The following is a 15,189-nucleotide window of genomic DNA, read 5'->3' as shown; positions in this document are numbered from 1 at the left end:
TTAACCTAAAATATTGACATAATTCAAGTTTTCAGCAGTGGACTATTTTAAAAATTGATAAAAACAAGCAATAATTTCAAGCATCAGGCCTTCATGCTTAAAAATATTTATCTTCAAAATTCAGTTTTTTTTTTTTTAAACAACTGGATAAAATTTGAAGCTTCTCTGAGGGAAACAGAATATCTTTATTCTTTTGCAGAAAATTGCTATCATAGCACTCTAATTTTTTCATTTACACAATAGTTGTATTTCTCTTGACTAGCATGTATTCATTTGCTTGGATAAAAATGAGTAGATTGAGAGACAATGTGAAAATCTTGCCAAAGGAATCAACTACCTCATTCTCAATAGCGTACCTTCCATCTATTCTAGTCTGTTCTGGACTAGCCTAGACTCATATTTTCCGACATCAGAGGAGAGATTCTTCCAAGGACAGTGACCCTGAAGCCTTCTGAGCACATCTGTGAACCATTTCAGAACGAGACCCCTGAGTTCGTTCTGAAAATCGCAGGAACTTTGGAAGGTCAGGAGCAAAGCTCTTAAATACAAGCGTTCCTTATGCGAGGTGAGACTGATATCATAGGAGACAAGCTGCTCCAGAATGTCCTGGGTTAAAATCTGTCATCTACGCTCCACCCCTGCTGGAAAAGGTTTTTTTTCTCTTGTCATTTTCAGCTCAGCCGTCGGGCAATAGAGCGGGAGCCAATCAACAACGTAGGCGCGGGCTGTGCGAACTACCCAATCAGGTGGGTCGAGCAAGGACGTCACTTCCTGTGTCATGGCGTCGCCGTGTTGTCTGTGAGTTTGTTGCTTAGAGAGGCAGGCTGACGAGACCGCCGTTCTCTATCACTTCTACGGACTGCAAGCTGCATTGGAAGGATCCTAGGAGACCCTCAAGCTACGCAATGGTGACGTTATGGGACGGGAGGTGGGGACAGGGTGGAATAGGGCGCGTTCTGGACGGAAGTGGTCAGTACCAGCTGCGGCGGTCTGCAGCCTCCCTGCTTAGCTCCAGACACCCGAGGTGTCCTGGTCTGAGGTGCCGCATCCTCATCTGAAACATTTTCCCTTTTGCTCAGGCAGGGTCATTTCTGGGTCTCCAGCACACAGGCACTGTACTGTGACACTGCTCCTCCAGAATAACTTTTTGGTCAGCCACAGGCAGAGCTTTTGTCTCCACAGTTGTGGAGAGAGCAGGAGCTTTGGGGGAAAGCCCGAGTTTCGTATTCAGCAATGAAAAACTTAACACTTTAATTTATTGGGTTATACCTCTACTGACAGTATTTTTACTGCATGGACAGAGCTCGTCATCTCAGAAAATTAAGGAATGCGGTTGAGAACCAAGAAAAGGGTGTTAGAAGAGACTTTATTGGAAATAATAGGAAGAATAGCTCCGTGATTTCCAGAAGTTTCCCGAGTGAGTGGCCTTGTGGCTGCTTATCTAAATATAGTAAATGATCAGTTGTTTAGTGGCCGCCTATCACAAATGTTTCTGTAGATTTAAAACAACCATGTGGTTGGGGGCTGGGGAGATGGCTCAGTGGAAAATGCGCTCGCCTGGCAAGCGCAAGGGCCTGAGTTCAATCCCCAGTTCCGCAAAAAATAAAAAATAAAATAACATGTGCAACTCAGGCTCTCTAACCTTGGCATGCAGTGTAAAAAAGCTGGGATTGTAGAGAAACACAGAATCTTCTATTTTACATTAATGGAAATTCAGAAGCCTAGTAGAGAATTGCTCCACTCCTTTTGGTATGGAGGGGGTTGCATCCTCTCTTGTACAGAAAATTTAATCAATCTGAAGTCCTAAGTAATTGTTTATTGTCATTTAAATTCTTATCAAAGTGGCTAATTTCCCAACTTTGTGTTAGGTATGTTCCTAGCTGGTGGCTTTATCTATAAGGTAACTGAGTAAAATATTCTTTGTATTTAGGCTATTTAAATGAGAGTTTCCTTAGAGTGCTGAGAAAGATGGAGATGATGATACTGTATTACTAAGGGAGGACGAAGCATTCATGTTAAAGACAACTTCTGGAAGGGGCTGCCTATTAAACTCACACTGCAATATGCATTGAACTCTGGTATCTACTGGACATGCACATATGATCCTGGTATGATTGGAAAGGGACAGGGGCATCATATCTGAACTAACTCATTTATAGTCTGTGGATTGTATCTAGATACTGTTTTTTAAAATTGAAACACTGAATGAAATATTTGTATAAAACAAGTACTAAAGTATGATAAATTTCCATAGTTAAGGTCTGCAGGCATAGGAATACAGAAAATGAAAAGACTTTAAATATGCAAGAGCAAAAGGGAGTAAAAAGATAAATGGGAAAAGTTACATAGTTCTTAGAGTGATAATAAATGGTTTGTTTGCTGGCTTGTTCTGAGATTGGATCAAAGGTCAAAGGCCTCAAGAAAGGAGGATAACTTAATAATAGATAAATATTTCTTATGTGGGTACTGATGACTTCGCCTAATCATTTTTTAAGCAAAATTAGAAATTAGGAAACTGGTTTAAAACTGGTTTATTGTAGGTTTAAAAATAAGGTGGATGTTATCACTGATGTAGAATGAGAAGTGGTTCTGTTGGGCACAAAATATTTGAATGTGTGTTTGATCTTTTTCATTGTACCTTGACTGAACTCAAGAATTTGGTCCTGAGTTTCATCATTCCATTTTTTTCTACTTTCTTTCTGTTTTATATTTTAAAATTTTTATAGTAGATCTTACTAAGTTGCCCAGCCTTGGGATAAATTTTGATAGTTTCCTTGACTGTTGGAAACAGAAACTTGTGTCACCTTGCTAACTTAAAATTGGAGTGCTTAAAAAACATTTTAGGGCTTGAGTAAAGAAAAGATCACTGAGGCAAGGTGCTCCATGCCTTTAATTCCAGCTACTTGGGTAACTTGGACAAGAGTATTAAATCATCAAGCCCAGCCTGGGTAACTAGAAAGGCCCTTTTTAAGAATGAAATAAAATTTTGGGCTGATTCTCCCCTCCAAACTAACTTGTGCAATGTGCATGTGGCCCTAAGTTTCTAGTAATGAAGAGAAAAAGAAAAGTTATTTCATACAAGTCTTCCTTTTAATTTTGAAATTTACTCGATTTTCACATTAATGGCATACAGTACAATAACTTTCTTATGGTGCTAGATAGCAGTAGTCACTCCTCTGTCAGAAACAGAACCCCATGGGTGAAACAAACAGGGATTTACACTGTACTGTGTTCAGTAGATCAGATGAGGTATTTAGTATTTTGTTATGAATTTGACTTTGAACATTGCATGAATTTCCCCAATTACAGATCAAGGTATATGTGTTGAGCAGGTTTAAAGGATCCAAGGCATAGTTGTGATGTTTGATTGATCTGGTATATTTGTGCCTGTTTACTACATTTTAGCTTCATTTACCTTTGGACTGATGAAGATGTTCTTTCTTTCCAACTCAGGTAGCAGCCTCCTTTCTTCAACTCTTCATACAGTCCTCTGCAGAAAATGACACTAACCAGATTGCTTATTGGTTTGAATGCTATATTAATCAGTTTTTCCAGAGTAACCAAATTAGGAGAGCAGTGTTATGCTATTTGGAAAAGGGGAAAAATACTCTTTTTTTCTTTTCTTTGTTATTATTATTATTATTAAGAATTGTACCTCTCTGTTCACATTATATCACCAGGACAAGGGCATAGGATGGAAATTTTCATTGAAGAGGCACAGGACTGAGTAGTATGAGACCCCAAGCATGTGCAAGGTTTAGTTTAATTTATGCTGATTATGGGAATCTTCCTTATTGCTTTAACCTGGGTTCATCATCTGCCTTTCTACACTGGAATTATTCATGTTGAATAAGTTCCAAGCCTGTATATGTACTCTATTATCATACATTTAGGAAGTATGCAGTTCCTATGCAGAGGACATATTGTGGACTATATTGTAGTACTTGGTGAATCACCTGATAAAGGAAGTGGGTACATTCTTGTTTCACACAGCTGAAATGAGAATAAAGGCACATTTGTGTTTCCCAATAGAGAATAGATTGTGGTAGTGGGCTGTTGACTCTATTGGCACATTTTAGCTCCTTAATTTTTAATATGTCTTATTGTTAAGCTGTGTGCATTACTTGTATTGCTCAAGCAGACTGAATTACGGTGCACTCCCCAAGAGTGGTATGTCCCAAAAGCCATGTCTTCATGGGCTGGTTTAGGAAGTTCTAGGATGTGAAAGTAATGAGAAAACTCAAGAGCTTCAAGATAAGAAAGGACAATATGAGGGCCAAATTTTTTTAATATATTAAGATACAATTTGTATAATATTACACTGTGCCAACATTTCTGGGGATAATTTATTGGTTTTGGATATGTTACTGTATGAAAATCTGCTTAATCGTGCAGGTAATTTGTGTGAATTCATTTAATTAGCCCCATAACCAAAAAATGCCATTGATCTATAGTAAAGAAAGCCTCCATCAGCTTATGTGAATTCTGTGAAAAGTTTACTAGGTTGCTGCATTATTGAGGTTTAGTATGACTTCATGGCCCGATAGATGTCTGATTGTGTAGAATTTGTCCTAGCTGCTTTTAAGAACACATTCTGAGGAATACAGGTGTTTGGGTAGACCCAGGAAAGTTGTATAGTGTTGGTGTGCTTAGCCTGAAATGTGGTGAGTTGCCATAAAGCATGCATGGACGATTGTCAAGACACAGATAGTCAGGCACAAGAAAAGCTAAGCAGCACTGGTTTTATTATAGTACTTCTTATAGGAAATGTCTCTCATTGTTTCTTTCTGTGCCTACTATAAGCTATTCAGCTTTGGATACAGGAACTATATCTCTAATAATTTCATTGAATTCTGACATTATCCAAAGCCTGAACTCACAGGTGTGTTTGTGCAGTTCAGCCAGAATGCCTAGATATTATGCTGGTCAGATTTATGTTCCAATCTCAACTTCTTTTCCCTAGCACGGCCACAGAGGCATTCTCACAATGTTTGCTTGTTAGTTTTACAGTTTTGCTTAAAACCTGGGTTAGGGATTTGTGGAGAAGACTTTTGTTTTGTGCAAATTAATTAACTCTTAGAGTCTGGTGATTGACTCATTATCATTTTTCTTGTCCCTTTTCCCAGCTCTAGTGGAAAGACTTGACATTTCAACCACTGGATAACTGAACAAAATTGCTTTCAAAATTTTACCTTTAAAAATTTCTTACTCTTTCTTCATGTCAGTTATGTGCTATGCAGAAGCTACCTGGGTTGTACAGCCTCTGAGCGTATTATTAGCCTACAAAAGACTAAGTTTTCACTGAGAGATCTCACACATTTTAGAACCCTAGACTATGGCCCAATAATGTGATAATCTATGTGTGTTTTCCTAATTCCTGTGCTCTAAGAGGCCAGAAAGAAGTCACAATAAAGTTATTGTATGCTTCTAAATTGTTGCCATATGTCTTCTAATACAGTTTCAAATACAAGAACTTAAATTGAAAGATGTGACTAAACGTCCGGAAGATTCAATCTTAGGGCAGGTACAATTTTTGAAAAGGTAGGAAATTAAAAGCTAAGTAGTTTTGAAAGACACAACTAGATATAGGTGAATAAAAGTGTGTGGGAGTCAAGAGATAGCTTTTTACAGGGTAAACAAAACATTCAAATTCCTAGACACAGCATAATGTGACAAGATTCAACTAGAAGGGTAAGGGAATTAGCAATGCATAGTAAAAGTAGTGAATTCATACTTGATTAGTGGACCTCAGCATTGCGTCATAAAAAGTTTTCTGCCTTTTTTGTTTGCTTTTATTATTATAGTATGAGGTTTCCAGTGCTTCATGCATTCTAGACAAGCACTGTACTACTGCAGTGCAATCCACAGATCTGTTTTCTAATAATACATAATAACTCCCAATATGTTCTACTTCATGTATAAACACAAAAGCAAAGCAGTGGCACTTCTTTAAAATGTGGATTGAGAGTCTTTGTCTCATGGAACTTACTAATATTGATTTGAAGTAGGTTAATAATATGGGCTTAGCAATAGGAATTTAGGGTCAGTTTAAGGCTACTTTAAGAAGTAGCCCACATTGAAGAGCAGAGGTATGCCAGTGTATTACTTGCTGCGTCCTGGGCTGCACATCATCCTTGTTATGGCCTCTGTGTGCATAGAACAGCTCTGGAAGGACCATTGTCTATAACAAACTGCAGCATGATGGGAAAAAACAATCTCATGTATAGATGGTTTAGAGCTTTGGGCATTCACCCAGACCTGTGCATTACTAATGTCCTTGTCATCTCAAGCCAATCAGCCTGATTATCAAAATGGCCTGTCACAGGACTCAATAACAGAACTTACTTTTTATGAATTTTGGTACCAGGAATCCAAGTCAGAACTTCGTGCTTGCCAGGCTGGCACTGTGCCACTGAGCTATGTCCCTTGCCCAGGTAGAGGGTTTGTTATGTTAAGTACTTAGGTGACCCTGGAAGTGACTGAAGGTGGTGCTACTTTTCAACAATCTTTCTGGTCCTCCTGGTGAATAAGAAGATCAATATTCAGAATTCAGGGCTTATTTGTAATCTTGGGTAAAGTAGGTTGCCCATTGAGACATTTGAAATGTTTCCTTTTCCTTCATCTTAATTCATTTTGCAAAATAGTGTTCACGTAATATGCCAGTTTCTTTACTTAGTACTTGATTATATTTCCTTTTTAGCATGAGTTTATATTATTTGTTAAAAATAAGTAGATTAAGAGATAAAGTGTTGGAGAGTCTGCACAGTGTTGCCAAGTGCCTCGTTTATACTTCTGTCTGCTAACAATTTTAAACCTTTCCTTCTCCTGTTGTGTGTTACCCTTACTTGCAGTCCAGTTCTTCTTTAGGTATAGGGGTTTTCTTCATGTGAATATAGAGTCTGAAAGTGTAGGAGTGTATTTATGGACTGATTTTTTTTAGAGGAAAATAGGAAGAGTGACTTGAGTACAGTAAGAAGACAGTAGGAGCTCTGGACACCTTGGAGCAAATTCTGTTTCAGCGATGTTAAAACTCAGTTTGGATGAAATCCATATTCAGAGAGGAAGGCTGTGTTGGGAAGGGCTTGGGTTGTAGTCTATCAATTGTTATCCTCTCAGAGAGGTAATATATATTTTCTCTATTTGCTTATTTAATTTAGACTAAGAAGGCAGTAAATGGTGCAGCAGTGCATCAGTGAAGAGTGGCTAGTCCTGTGTGAGCCTCCAATCAGGCACAATGTCCAGAGGCAGAAATTGGCTCTCAGAAACCCATCAGAAACTCCCAGTGTTGCACAAAGGTAGCCTAGCTGAGTCATACTGACTGGTTCTGTGAGGGCCTTGATAGACCTCTAATCCTGGTGATGTGCAGGGACCAGTGACCTGAGAACAGGAGTAGGGCTGTGCTGGGGGCCTAAGGTCAGTTCGATGTGAACAAAAGCAGCCTTTGCAGGATCTGGACATCTCTGCTTTAACTGTGGAGCCTGATTCCCCTATGTCAACTGCTGCTTTTATGTCCTTGTTCTTTTCTGACTCTTGGGGTGAGACTGAGAACCTGTCAGGATCTCAGCATCCTGTGCTATGAAAATGAGGCAAATCAAGCATGTCCAGTGCACTGTCTCAGGCAGCTGAGCACCTGCTGCGTCACTTCTCATTGCAGTATGCACTGACAACTAGACAGTTTTGGTGGATCTGCTGACTCACATGCAGTGTTGGTAATTCAGCAGCACTGCTTTATCTTATGTCCCTTGACTCTTCTAACAGCAGACCTTGTGTTGTGGTGTATGTCTTAATTTTTCCCCTTCTTGTTTTTTCCTTTTTTGGGGGGGGGCGTTCTGGAATTTGATAGCATTATTGAGGCTTCACAGTTTTCAGTTGACTCATCCACTGATAAGTTCAGTAGATGAGTGTGCTGAATGGTGGTGGAGCCTGGCTGAAAGTTGTTCATTGGGGCCATGTGTTGGAAACTTGTGTTCCTGTCTGCAGCTCTTGCCATTTATCTTTTCTTCTTGCTGTGCTGGCCGAGCAGCTTTTCCACTGCAGTGCTTCCTGTACGAATTGTTTTTCCTTAATGTGAGTATTTGAACCAACGTAAGTCTCTTAAGTCATGAGTGTGGAATATTTTGTTCCAGGGATAGGAAAAAGGCACATAGCTGGCAATGATAAATTGGAAAAAAGTTTAGGATACAGTACTTCCAACAAATTATCTCCTCAATCTTGTACTTCATTGTAATGTCAATAAATTGCTAAATTTCTATGTATTTCCACACAGTTCCAAGTTATAGGGTGTTCGTAAAGATGAGGGGTGTCAGAGAGAAGGTTTAAGATTCCTGGTGATGCAACTAAATGGTAGAGTACTTCCCAAGCAGGCTTAAATGCTTATGTTACATTCAGAGCAATGCCACCAATCACTCTATCTCCATAGAGTTTAGGATCCCAGGGTGTTGGAAGGGACATTACCAATTTAGGAATGGAAAATGAAAGTGTTTCTCTATAAGACAACTTTTAGAGCTGGCTGCTCATTAAACCAACAATGAAAATGTCTTTGGAATAGAGCACTGATAGGCTTAGATGATTTGGGTATGAATGGAATGACAGGTAAGGGCCATGTCTCATGCTGTAGCATTTGGACACTAGAATTTTATTTTTAAAAATCTAATAAAGTTTAAAGCAAGAATGTGTATAAAAGTAGTAGTGCATAGACTAAAAACTCAAAAGTAGGGTTACAAGCATATAAATGTTAAACATAAGCAGGTTTTCTATGTAAGAAGGACAAAAGAGATATAAATAGAATGCAGTAAGAGAGGATGATTGAAGATAGGAAAATTAGATCCTAAAGAAACCAAAGTTTTCTCTTGATGTCAGAATGTTCCTATGCAGACATTAAAGGAGGGGTTGTACACACACTGGTTGAAATTAAGTTAAATAATAGAGGCCTGAAGTAAAGACAGAAAGTTAAATATTTATGTATTTATTTGGTACAGATCTCACTATGCAGCTCAGACTCATAGTGATCTTCCTGTCTCAGCCTCCCCAGCACTGAGATTACAGGCATGCACCACCACGCCCCATTTTAGTGGCCAGCATAGCGCACCTGCAACGCAGGGCTGGCATGGCGTGTGGTACCAGGGATCAAATGCAGGTCCTTGTGCTTGCCAGGCAGGAGCTTAAATAACCAAGTTCTCTCCTCAGCTCAGAAACTTAGATAAAAATTATGTTGATAAATCTTGTTACCAATAAATTCTCCTGATCATTCTTGAGGCAAAATTAGAGGTCCCAAAATTGTGTCCCTGTTTTTGGTTAAAACTGAATAATATAATTTTGTATAATGGGAAAGGAACTTCTTCACCATAGAAAATATTGTAAGGTTTGAACACATGCACATGCATGCATGCCTGCACATGTGTGTGTGTGTGTGTGTGTGTGTGTGTGATTGTACACTGAACACGCAACCTCTGCTCTGAGGTACATTTCAAAATTGTTATTAATTTTTAAATAGTGAAACTGGGCATCACTATTTTGTCAGACTGGGATCTAGGGTAGATCCTGTGACCTTCCTTCAGTCACACAGACTGGTGTTGTTACCAATATCTGTGACCAAACCCAGCAGGGGTGGATTTATTATCATGATTCCTTATCTGCCAAGGACACTGTGCTTGGTTAAAGTCGTTAGTCGATTTTCCTATCAAATTTGTAATTTCTGTGTGTTGCAAATATAATAGGGTAACTCTAAAAGCTATCCTAGAAGTCTTTCTGTGAATTTGAGATTAATTTTTTTTTTTAAATATTAGACTTTGTTTTTGTAATGTATTTGGTACAGGGTCTCACTACGCAGCTCAGATTCATAGCGATTCTCCGGTTTTCAGCCGCCCCAGCACTGAGCTTACGGGCATGTGCTACCATGCCTGGACTCAGTGGCCTGCTCAGCAGGCCTGTGGGCAAGGGCAGGCCTGGAAGGACATGTGGTACCAGGGATCAAATCCCAGTCTCTGTGCTAGTCTAAGCAGGTACTTAGTCCACTGAGCTATCTTGCTGCCCCAAAAATATTGTACTCTTGCAGATTCTGTAACAGAGATCTGTTACTATTATAATTCCTTAAAAATTAGAATCATGGATCCTTTTATCAAGGCCCTTCAGTGTGTTACCCCTCATAACTTCAGTATGATGATTTATAATAAATACAACAGTACATGCCTTGGACAGCAGTTACTCTAGGAGCACCTTAAATGTACTTAATTCTGAGTTTGTCTGAGTGGTGTATTGAATTATAGCCTCTTTTGTTAAGGAATTGCTCACTTTTCAGCAAGTAACTCGAAATTAGAAGATAATTTTGTAAAAGGCATATAGTTCATACTTCAAGTTTCTGTCGGTGTTGCTCTTTGTTGAGAATTGAACATGCTGTGGAAGATGAAGAACTGTTTAATCTTGAGTGTGGGTTTCCTTGTGAACTGTCACAAAGCAAGATTCTCCCTGGAATTTCTTTTGTGCTTATTTGCAGCAAAATGTTTGAATTATTTGGAAGCTACCTCAAGAACTTATTTTTATGATATAACAATAAAATTGTGATTTTCTTCTTTGATACCAAGTGCAGAAAATCTTTGCATCTGAGGAATCAAAGAACAATTTAAAAGTAGTAAGTTATTTGTTTTACATGTGATGTAAATAAGTCTGAAGGTCCACAGAGTCATGACATGGTGAACAAATGAACAAAGATTCCTTCTGGTGCTTCTTTCTGATGTTAAGTTTCTACCCTCAAAGATCAGCCCTTGCTGCTGTTGTGAGCTGTGCCTACTATATGCCTCTTTGCCTACCTCAGTGTTTCCGTGTGTTCACTAGCCACACTGGCTGATGCGTCCCAGAATGTATTCACTTATGGAAATCAGAGTAAAGGTTGTAGTTTTGCACATTGCCTTGTGTACATCTGATGTAATTCCCTATTTTGTTTGTCGCATTTTTCCTTATTAATTGTTTTTGTAGTGAAAAGAAATTTTACTCACCCTGAGTGTGATCTGAAATGCTGTTTCATTGTCCTTGTCTGTTCCTATATTTGGCTGCTATTTTGAGACTCCCTCAAGCTGACAAATAATGTATTGCCTTCTTCATATGGAACATTTATCTCTCTGTCAAAAATTCAATCAAAAGTCTTCTATAATTAACAATAAAATTCCATAATACAGAAGGACATAAAGACAGTACACTGAAAGCAAGGACATTCCTGTATACCATTAATGAATTCTCTGTGTAACTTATCATGAAAAAATAATGTTCAGAATATCAACAATAATTTAATGTTTATTAATTAGCCTAATCAAAGAAGTGAAAAGCCACTATGACTTAAACTACAGTACTCTGAAAACAATGTTGAATATGAGATCAAATATTGAAAAGTTAGGGCTGGGGAGCTAGTCCAGTAGAATAAGCAACTCCCTGGCATGCACAGTGTCTTGAGTTCAATTTCTGGTACTAAAAAAAAAAAAAAAAAAAAAAGAGAAAGAAAAAGAAAAGGTATCTTCTGTTCCTGGATGGATAGAACAATTTTTTTTTAATGGACAGAGTTCTACAGCTGATGTATATATTTAATACCACTAAATCAAAATGCAAATAGCATTGTTTACAGATCTATAGAAAACAGTCTTAAAATTCATATGATATCAAAAGAAACTCAGGTAACTAAAAATTCCTGATATCAGGGTCAAAGCAGAAGGTACCAAAATCCCAAACTTAATGTTATATTCCTAAAGTACTGCAATCCAAATAGCATGGCATTGTTAAAAACAGAGATGTGTGGACCAGAAGAACAGTGAACATGATGTAGAAAAAAAACAAAAACAAAAGATGAGCTGCTCATTTTTCACAATTGGGCCAAAATCATGTGCTAGAGTACAGATACCCTCTTTAGCAAATGTCACTGGGAAAAATAGCTAGTGACATGCAGAAGATTCAATCTAGACCCATTTCTCACACCATGTGCTAAACTAAAAGTGGATTAAAACTGTTAAATCAGAAACAATCTTTTGAAAGTTAGAATCAATAAAACGCTTGAAGCCATAGAAATGGGTAGGCACTTTCTGAGCAGTATACCAATTATATACTAAGTAACATCAGGAAGCAACAAATGCAGTCATATAAAATCAAAAAGTCTGCTCAGTAAAGAAACAATAAAGAAACATCTATGGAATCAGAGAAAACATTGCTATCTTTTTCTCTAAAGGAGAACTAATACTCAGAATATATAAAGAAGTGAAAAAGTAGGTAATACCTCCCCCCACCAGAAAAAGAAATCCCATGCAAATGTGGATGACTGAAATGAACAGTAAACACAATAAAGATGTTCAATGTATCTGACTATTACAGAAAGAAACTGAAACAACAGAGATTCCATTTTGTTACAAAATGGCTATTAAAATCAAACAAACTTGAAGCATGTATATATAAGTGGATGCCACTTGAAGATATACTCATAAGTGAAATTAACCACACCCACATGTGTAAATATCATATAGTTTCCCTAGTATGAGAACTCAAAAGAAGAAATACAAATAGAAAGGTATAACACAATTAAAAGGAAATTGAGAACTTGAGGATTAGACAACGAAGAGAAGGCAAGTAGAAAGCTGGGAAACAGGACAGGGGCAAAGCCATACATTTATACACACAAGATGGGTAGAGCAGTGATCCTGAGAAATATCAGCAGGTTTTTGAAACTAGCAGTTAATTGGTAGGATTCTCACCCTGACTAACTGTGTATACTGATACCTGTGAACTAAGCAACTGCACTGAAGATAGCAGTGTGTAATAGTAGGGTCATGCTTACAATGCCTGTCATTGTGGTCTTCTAAATATGTACTACTTGTTATGACATACCAATTACTGCCCTACTGTCTCTCAAGTGAATGTTTATGTAAAGAAAAAGGGTAAAAAATGAAAAAAAGAGACAAGAAACAAATGTCACAGGACTGTCCTGATGCAATGCTGTATATGGATAGATTTCTAAATTTCTTTGTGAAAATATGAAGTTGTTTATTCATATTTTAAAATGTTTATTTTTAAATTTTTTTCTTCATATTCTGTAGAGACTTAAAGTTTAACATATCAGCACCTGATGGAAAATACCTGTTCCATGTTATTCCTAAGATGTTTGATATTCAGACAGATAGTGAAGTTAAACCCAACTGCATGTGTTGTAGGGTAATAATAAGCTTCTCTTCTGATGGGTTAACAACTTAAGTTTGCAGACCAAAAATTAGAGAAAAAGAAGGGCTGCAAGGACAGCCAATATTTTGGCCCTAGCCTTTCAAGGTCAGTGAAGACTCAGGACATAGGAAAACCTACACTGTAACATCATGTAACTCAGTTGTGTCCCAAATTTTCTGATCAAGGAGATTATAGGGTCACAGAGGAAAGTGATTGATGATGTAGAGTGAGCCTAAGAAGAGTCACATGGGGAGAAAACATTCCCTCGGGCTTTCACAGAGAGCAAATTGGTCATGACTCATCTACATGGCTGAGACTGACAAAGGGTCTACAAAGTGCGGTACAGGGTTTTAGGATAAATCCTAAAGGTACTTGACTAACCTTATCAGATACAAAATTACACTTCTTGTTATATAGATCTTGTTTAATCTTGGTCTTAACCATCCAGCACAAAAGTATAAAAATGAGGTATAAAAAGTAAAACCATATTAATATGCTGAGCTGTAAAAGGCTCAACATTGCCAGTCCTGTGACTAACCCACTACTATTATGAACTACTGGACTACATTGGAATATTTTGCTGAATTCACTCACCTACAATATATCAATGACAGTGGAATACCCTTCTCTGACAAAACTAAACCAAAAAAGGGGATACAAATGAAGGATCCTTTTGTATCTTTGTATTCAAAATAGTTAGGATAGCTTTACAGCTACTTTTCCTTAATTCAGTGGATGAAAAGATTTGTTCTAATAGTGTTTGTGGACAGGATATCATGTCTGCATCTTGTACAGTGAATAACCACTAAGATAACAATATGCAATGTATTATTGAAACTGTCCTACTAATCCATTTTTAAACTATCATTACTATTTGTGTCTCAATAAAAATATTTAAAAAAATAATAAAAAAATTAAACAGAGCTGGCGTAATAGCTCAGCAGATTAAAGCACCTGCAAGCAGGTGAGGGACCAGGTGTTTGATCCCTGGGTCTGCTGTGCTTGCCCTGCCCCTGAGGCATGCTGAGATGGCAATTGAGACTGGGCGTGGTGGTGCAGGCCTGTAATCCCAGCTCTTGGGAGACTGTGAACAGGCAGATCACTACGAGTCCAATCTAGTTTTGAGACTCTGAACACCCTGTAGACCCTTCCCTAAAACTAAAACTAAAAAAAAAAAAAAAAAAAAAAAAAATTGACAAGTGCTCTTGATTCTATAGGGGAATAGAACCCTTCTAAATTGTTGTTGGGAGTATAATATAGAAGACCCACTACAGAAATCATTATGGAGAGTCCTCAAAAAAACTAAAACACCTGTGCACATACCAGCTGTACTCACAGTAGCTATATCTTGGTAGTGGCTTACATGTTCATCAACAGGAAAATGTAGAAAAAAATTGCAATGTTACACTGCCATAAATATGGATAAATATGTTATATTTAGGAAAATGGATGCACTTAGAGGCCCTAATGATAAATTTAATAAATCCAACACAGAAGCTTAGGTATCATTTGATTTCTCTTTCATCAAAAACACCAACTCTAAACTAAGGAACAAAGAAAAAGATAATATGCAGGGAGCTAGGTAAGTGCACTAGGATAGAGGGGGAAGTGAGGAAGTGAGAGAAAGGAGATGAAACAGTAATTAAGATCTGATCTGTACATCTGCCAGTCCCTGCAGTGTTATTCTTTACCTACTGCAAAGATGTACTAGTAAATATAAAATTTGTAAAGCTCAGCTGTCTGAATGTGCTTGACTTGTATTTTCTATCTTTTCTAATCCATTGTTGCATATGATTGCTTGTGTGACAGAAACATGATGTTTTTACTGCTGTGACCTTGGACTAGAACTAGAAGTTTGTATGTAAAATGCATACTGGCTTAATGTTGCACAGGACTTCTTGAACTGTGCTCAGTGGCTTCTTTCCATAAAAAGCTTAGAATTGTTACATTTTAGAATTGTGTTTGCTGAGCTGCATCCTGTACCTTCAATCCCCTTCTGTC

At 37.8% G+C, this 15,189-nt stretch overlaps 1 protein-coding gene across 1 annotated transcript in view; it reads left to right on the top strand.

Annotated features, from left to right (window-relative positions):
- Nucleotides 1-786: 786 nt before the first annotated feature.
- Nucleotides 787-15,189, top strand: part of LOC101588341 (zinc finger protein 431-like) — a 32,887-nt gene continuing 18,484 nt past the window's right edge. The window contains exon 1 of the mRNA XM_023706423.1: nt 787-908. Coding sequence (XP_023562191.1) covers nt 906-908 — 3 coding nt within the window. The 5' untranslated portion in view covers nt 787-905. The remainder of the gene's footprint in view (nt 909-15,189) is intronic.

Source organism: Octodon degus, unplaced genomic scaffold (assembly GCF_000260255.1).
Source record: "Octodon degus isolate 3935 unplaced genomic scaffold, OctDeg1.0 scaffold00255, whole genome shotgun sequence".
Classification (NCBI taxonomy): domain Eukaryota; kingdom Metazoa; phylum Chordata; class Mammalia; order Rodentia; family Octodontidae; genus Octodon; species Octodon degus.
This window is presented reverse-complemented; position numbering and strand designations above follow the sequence as displayed.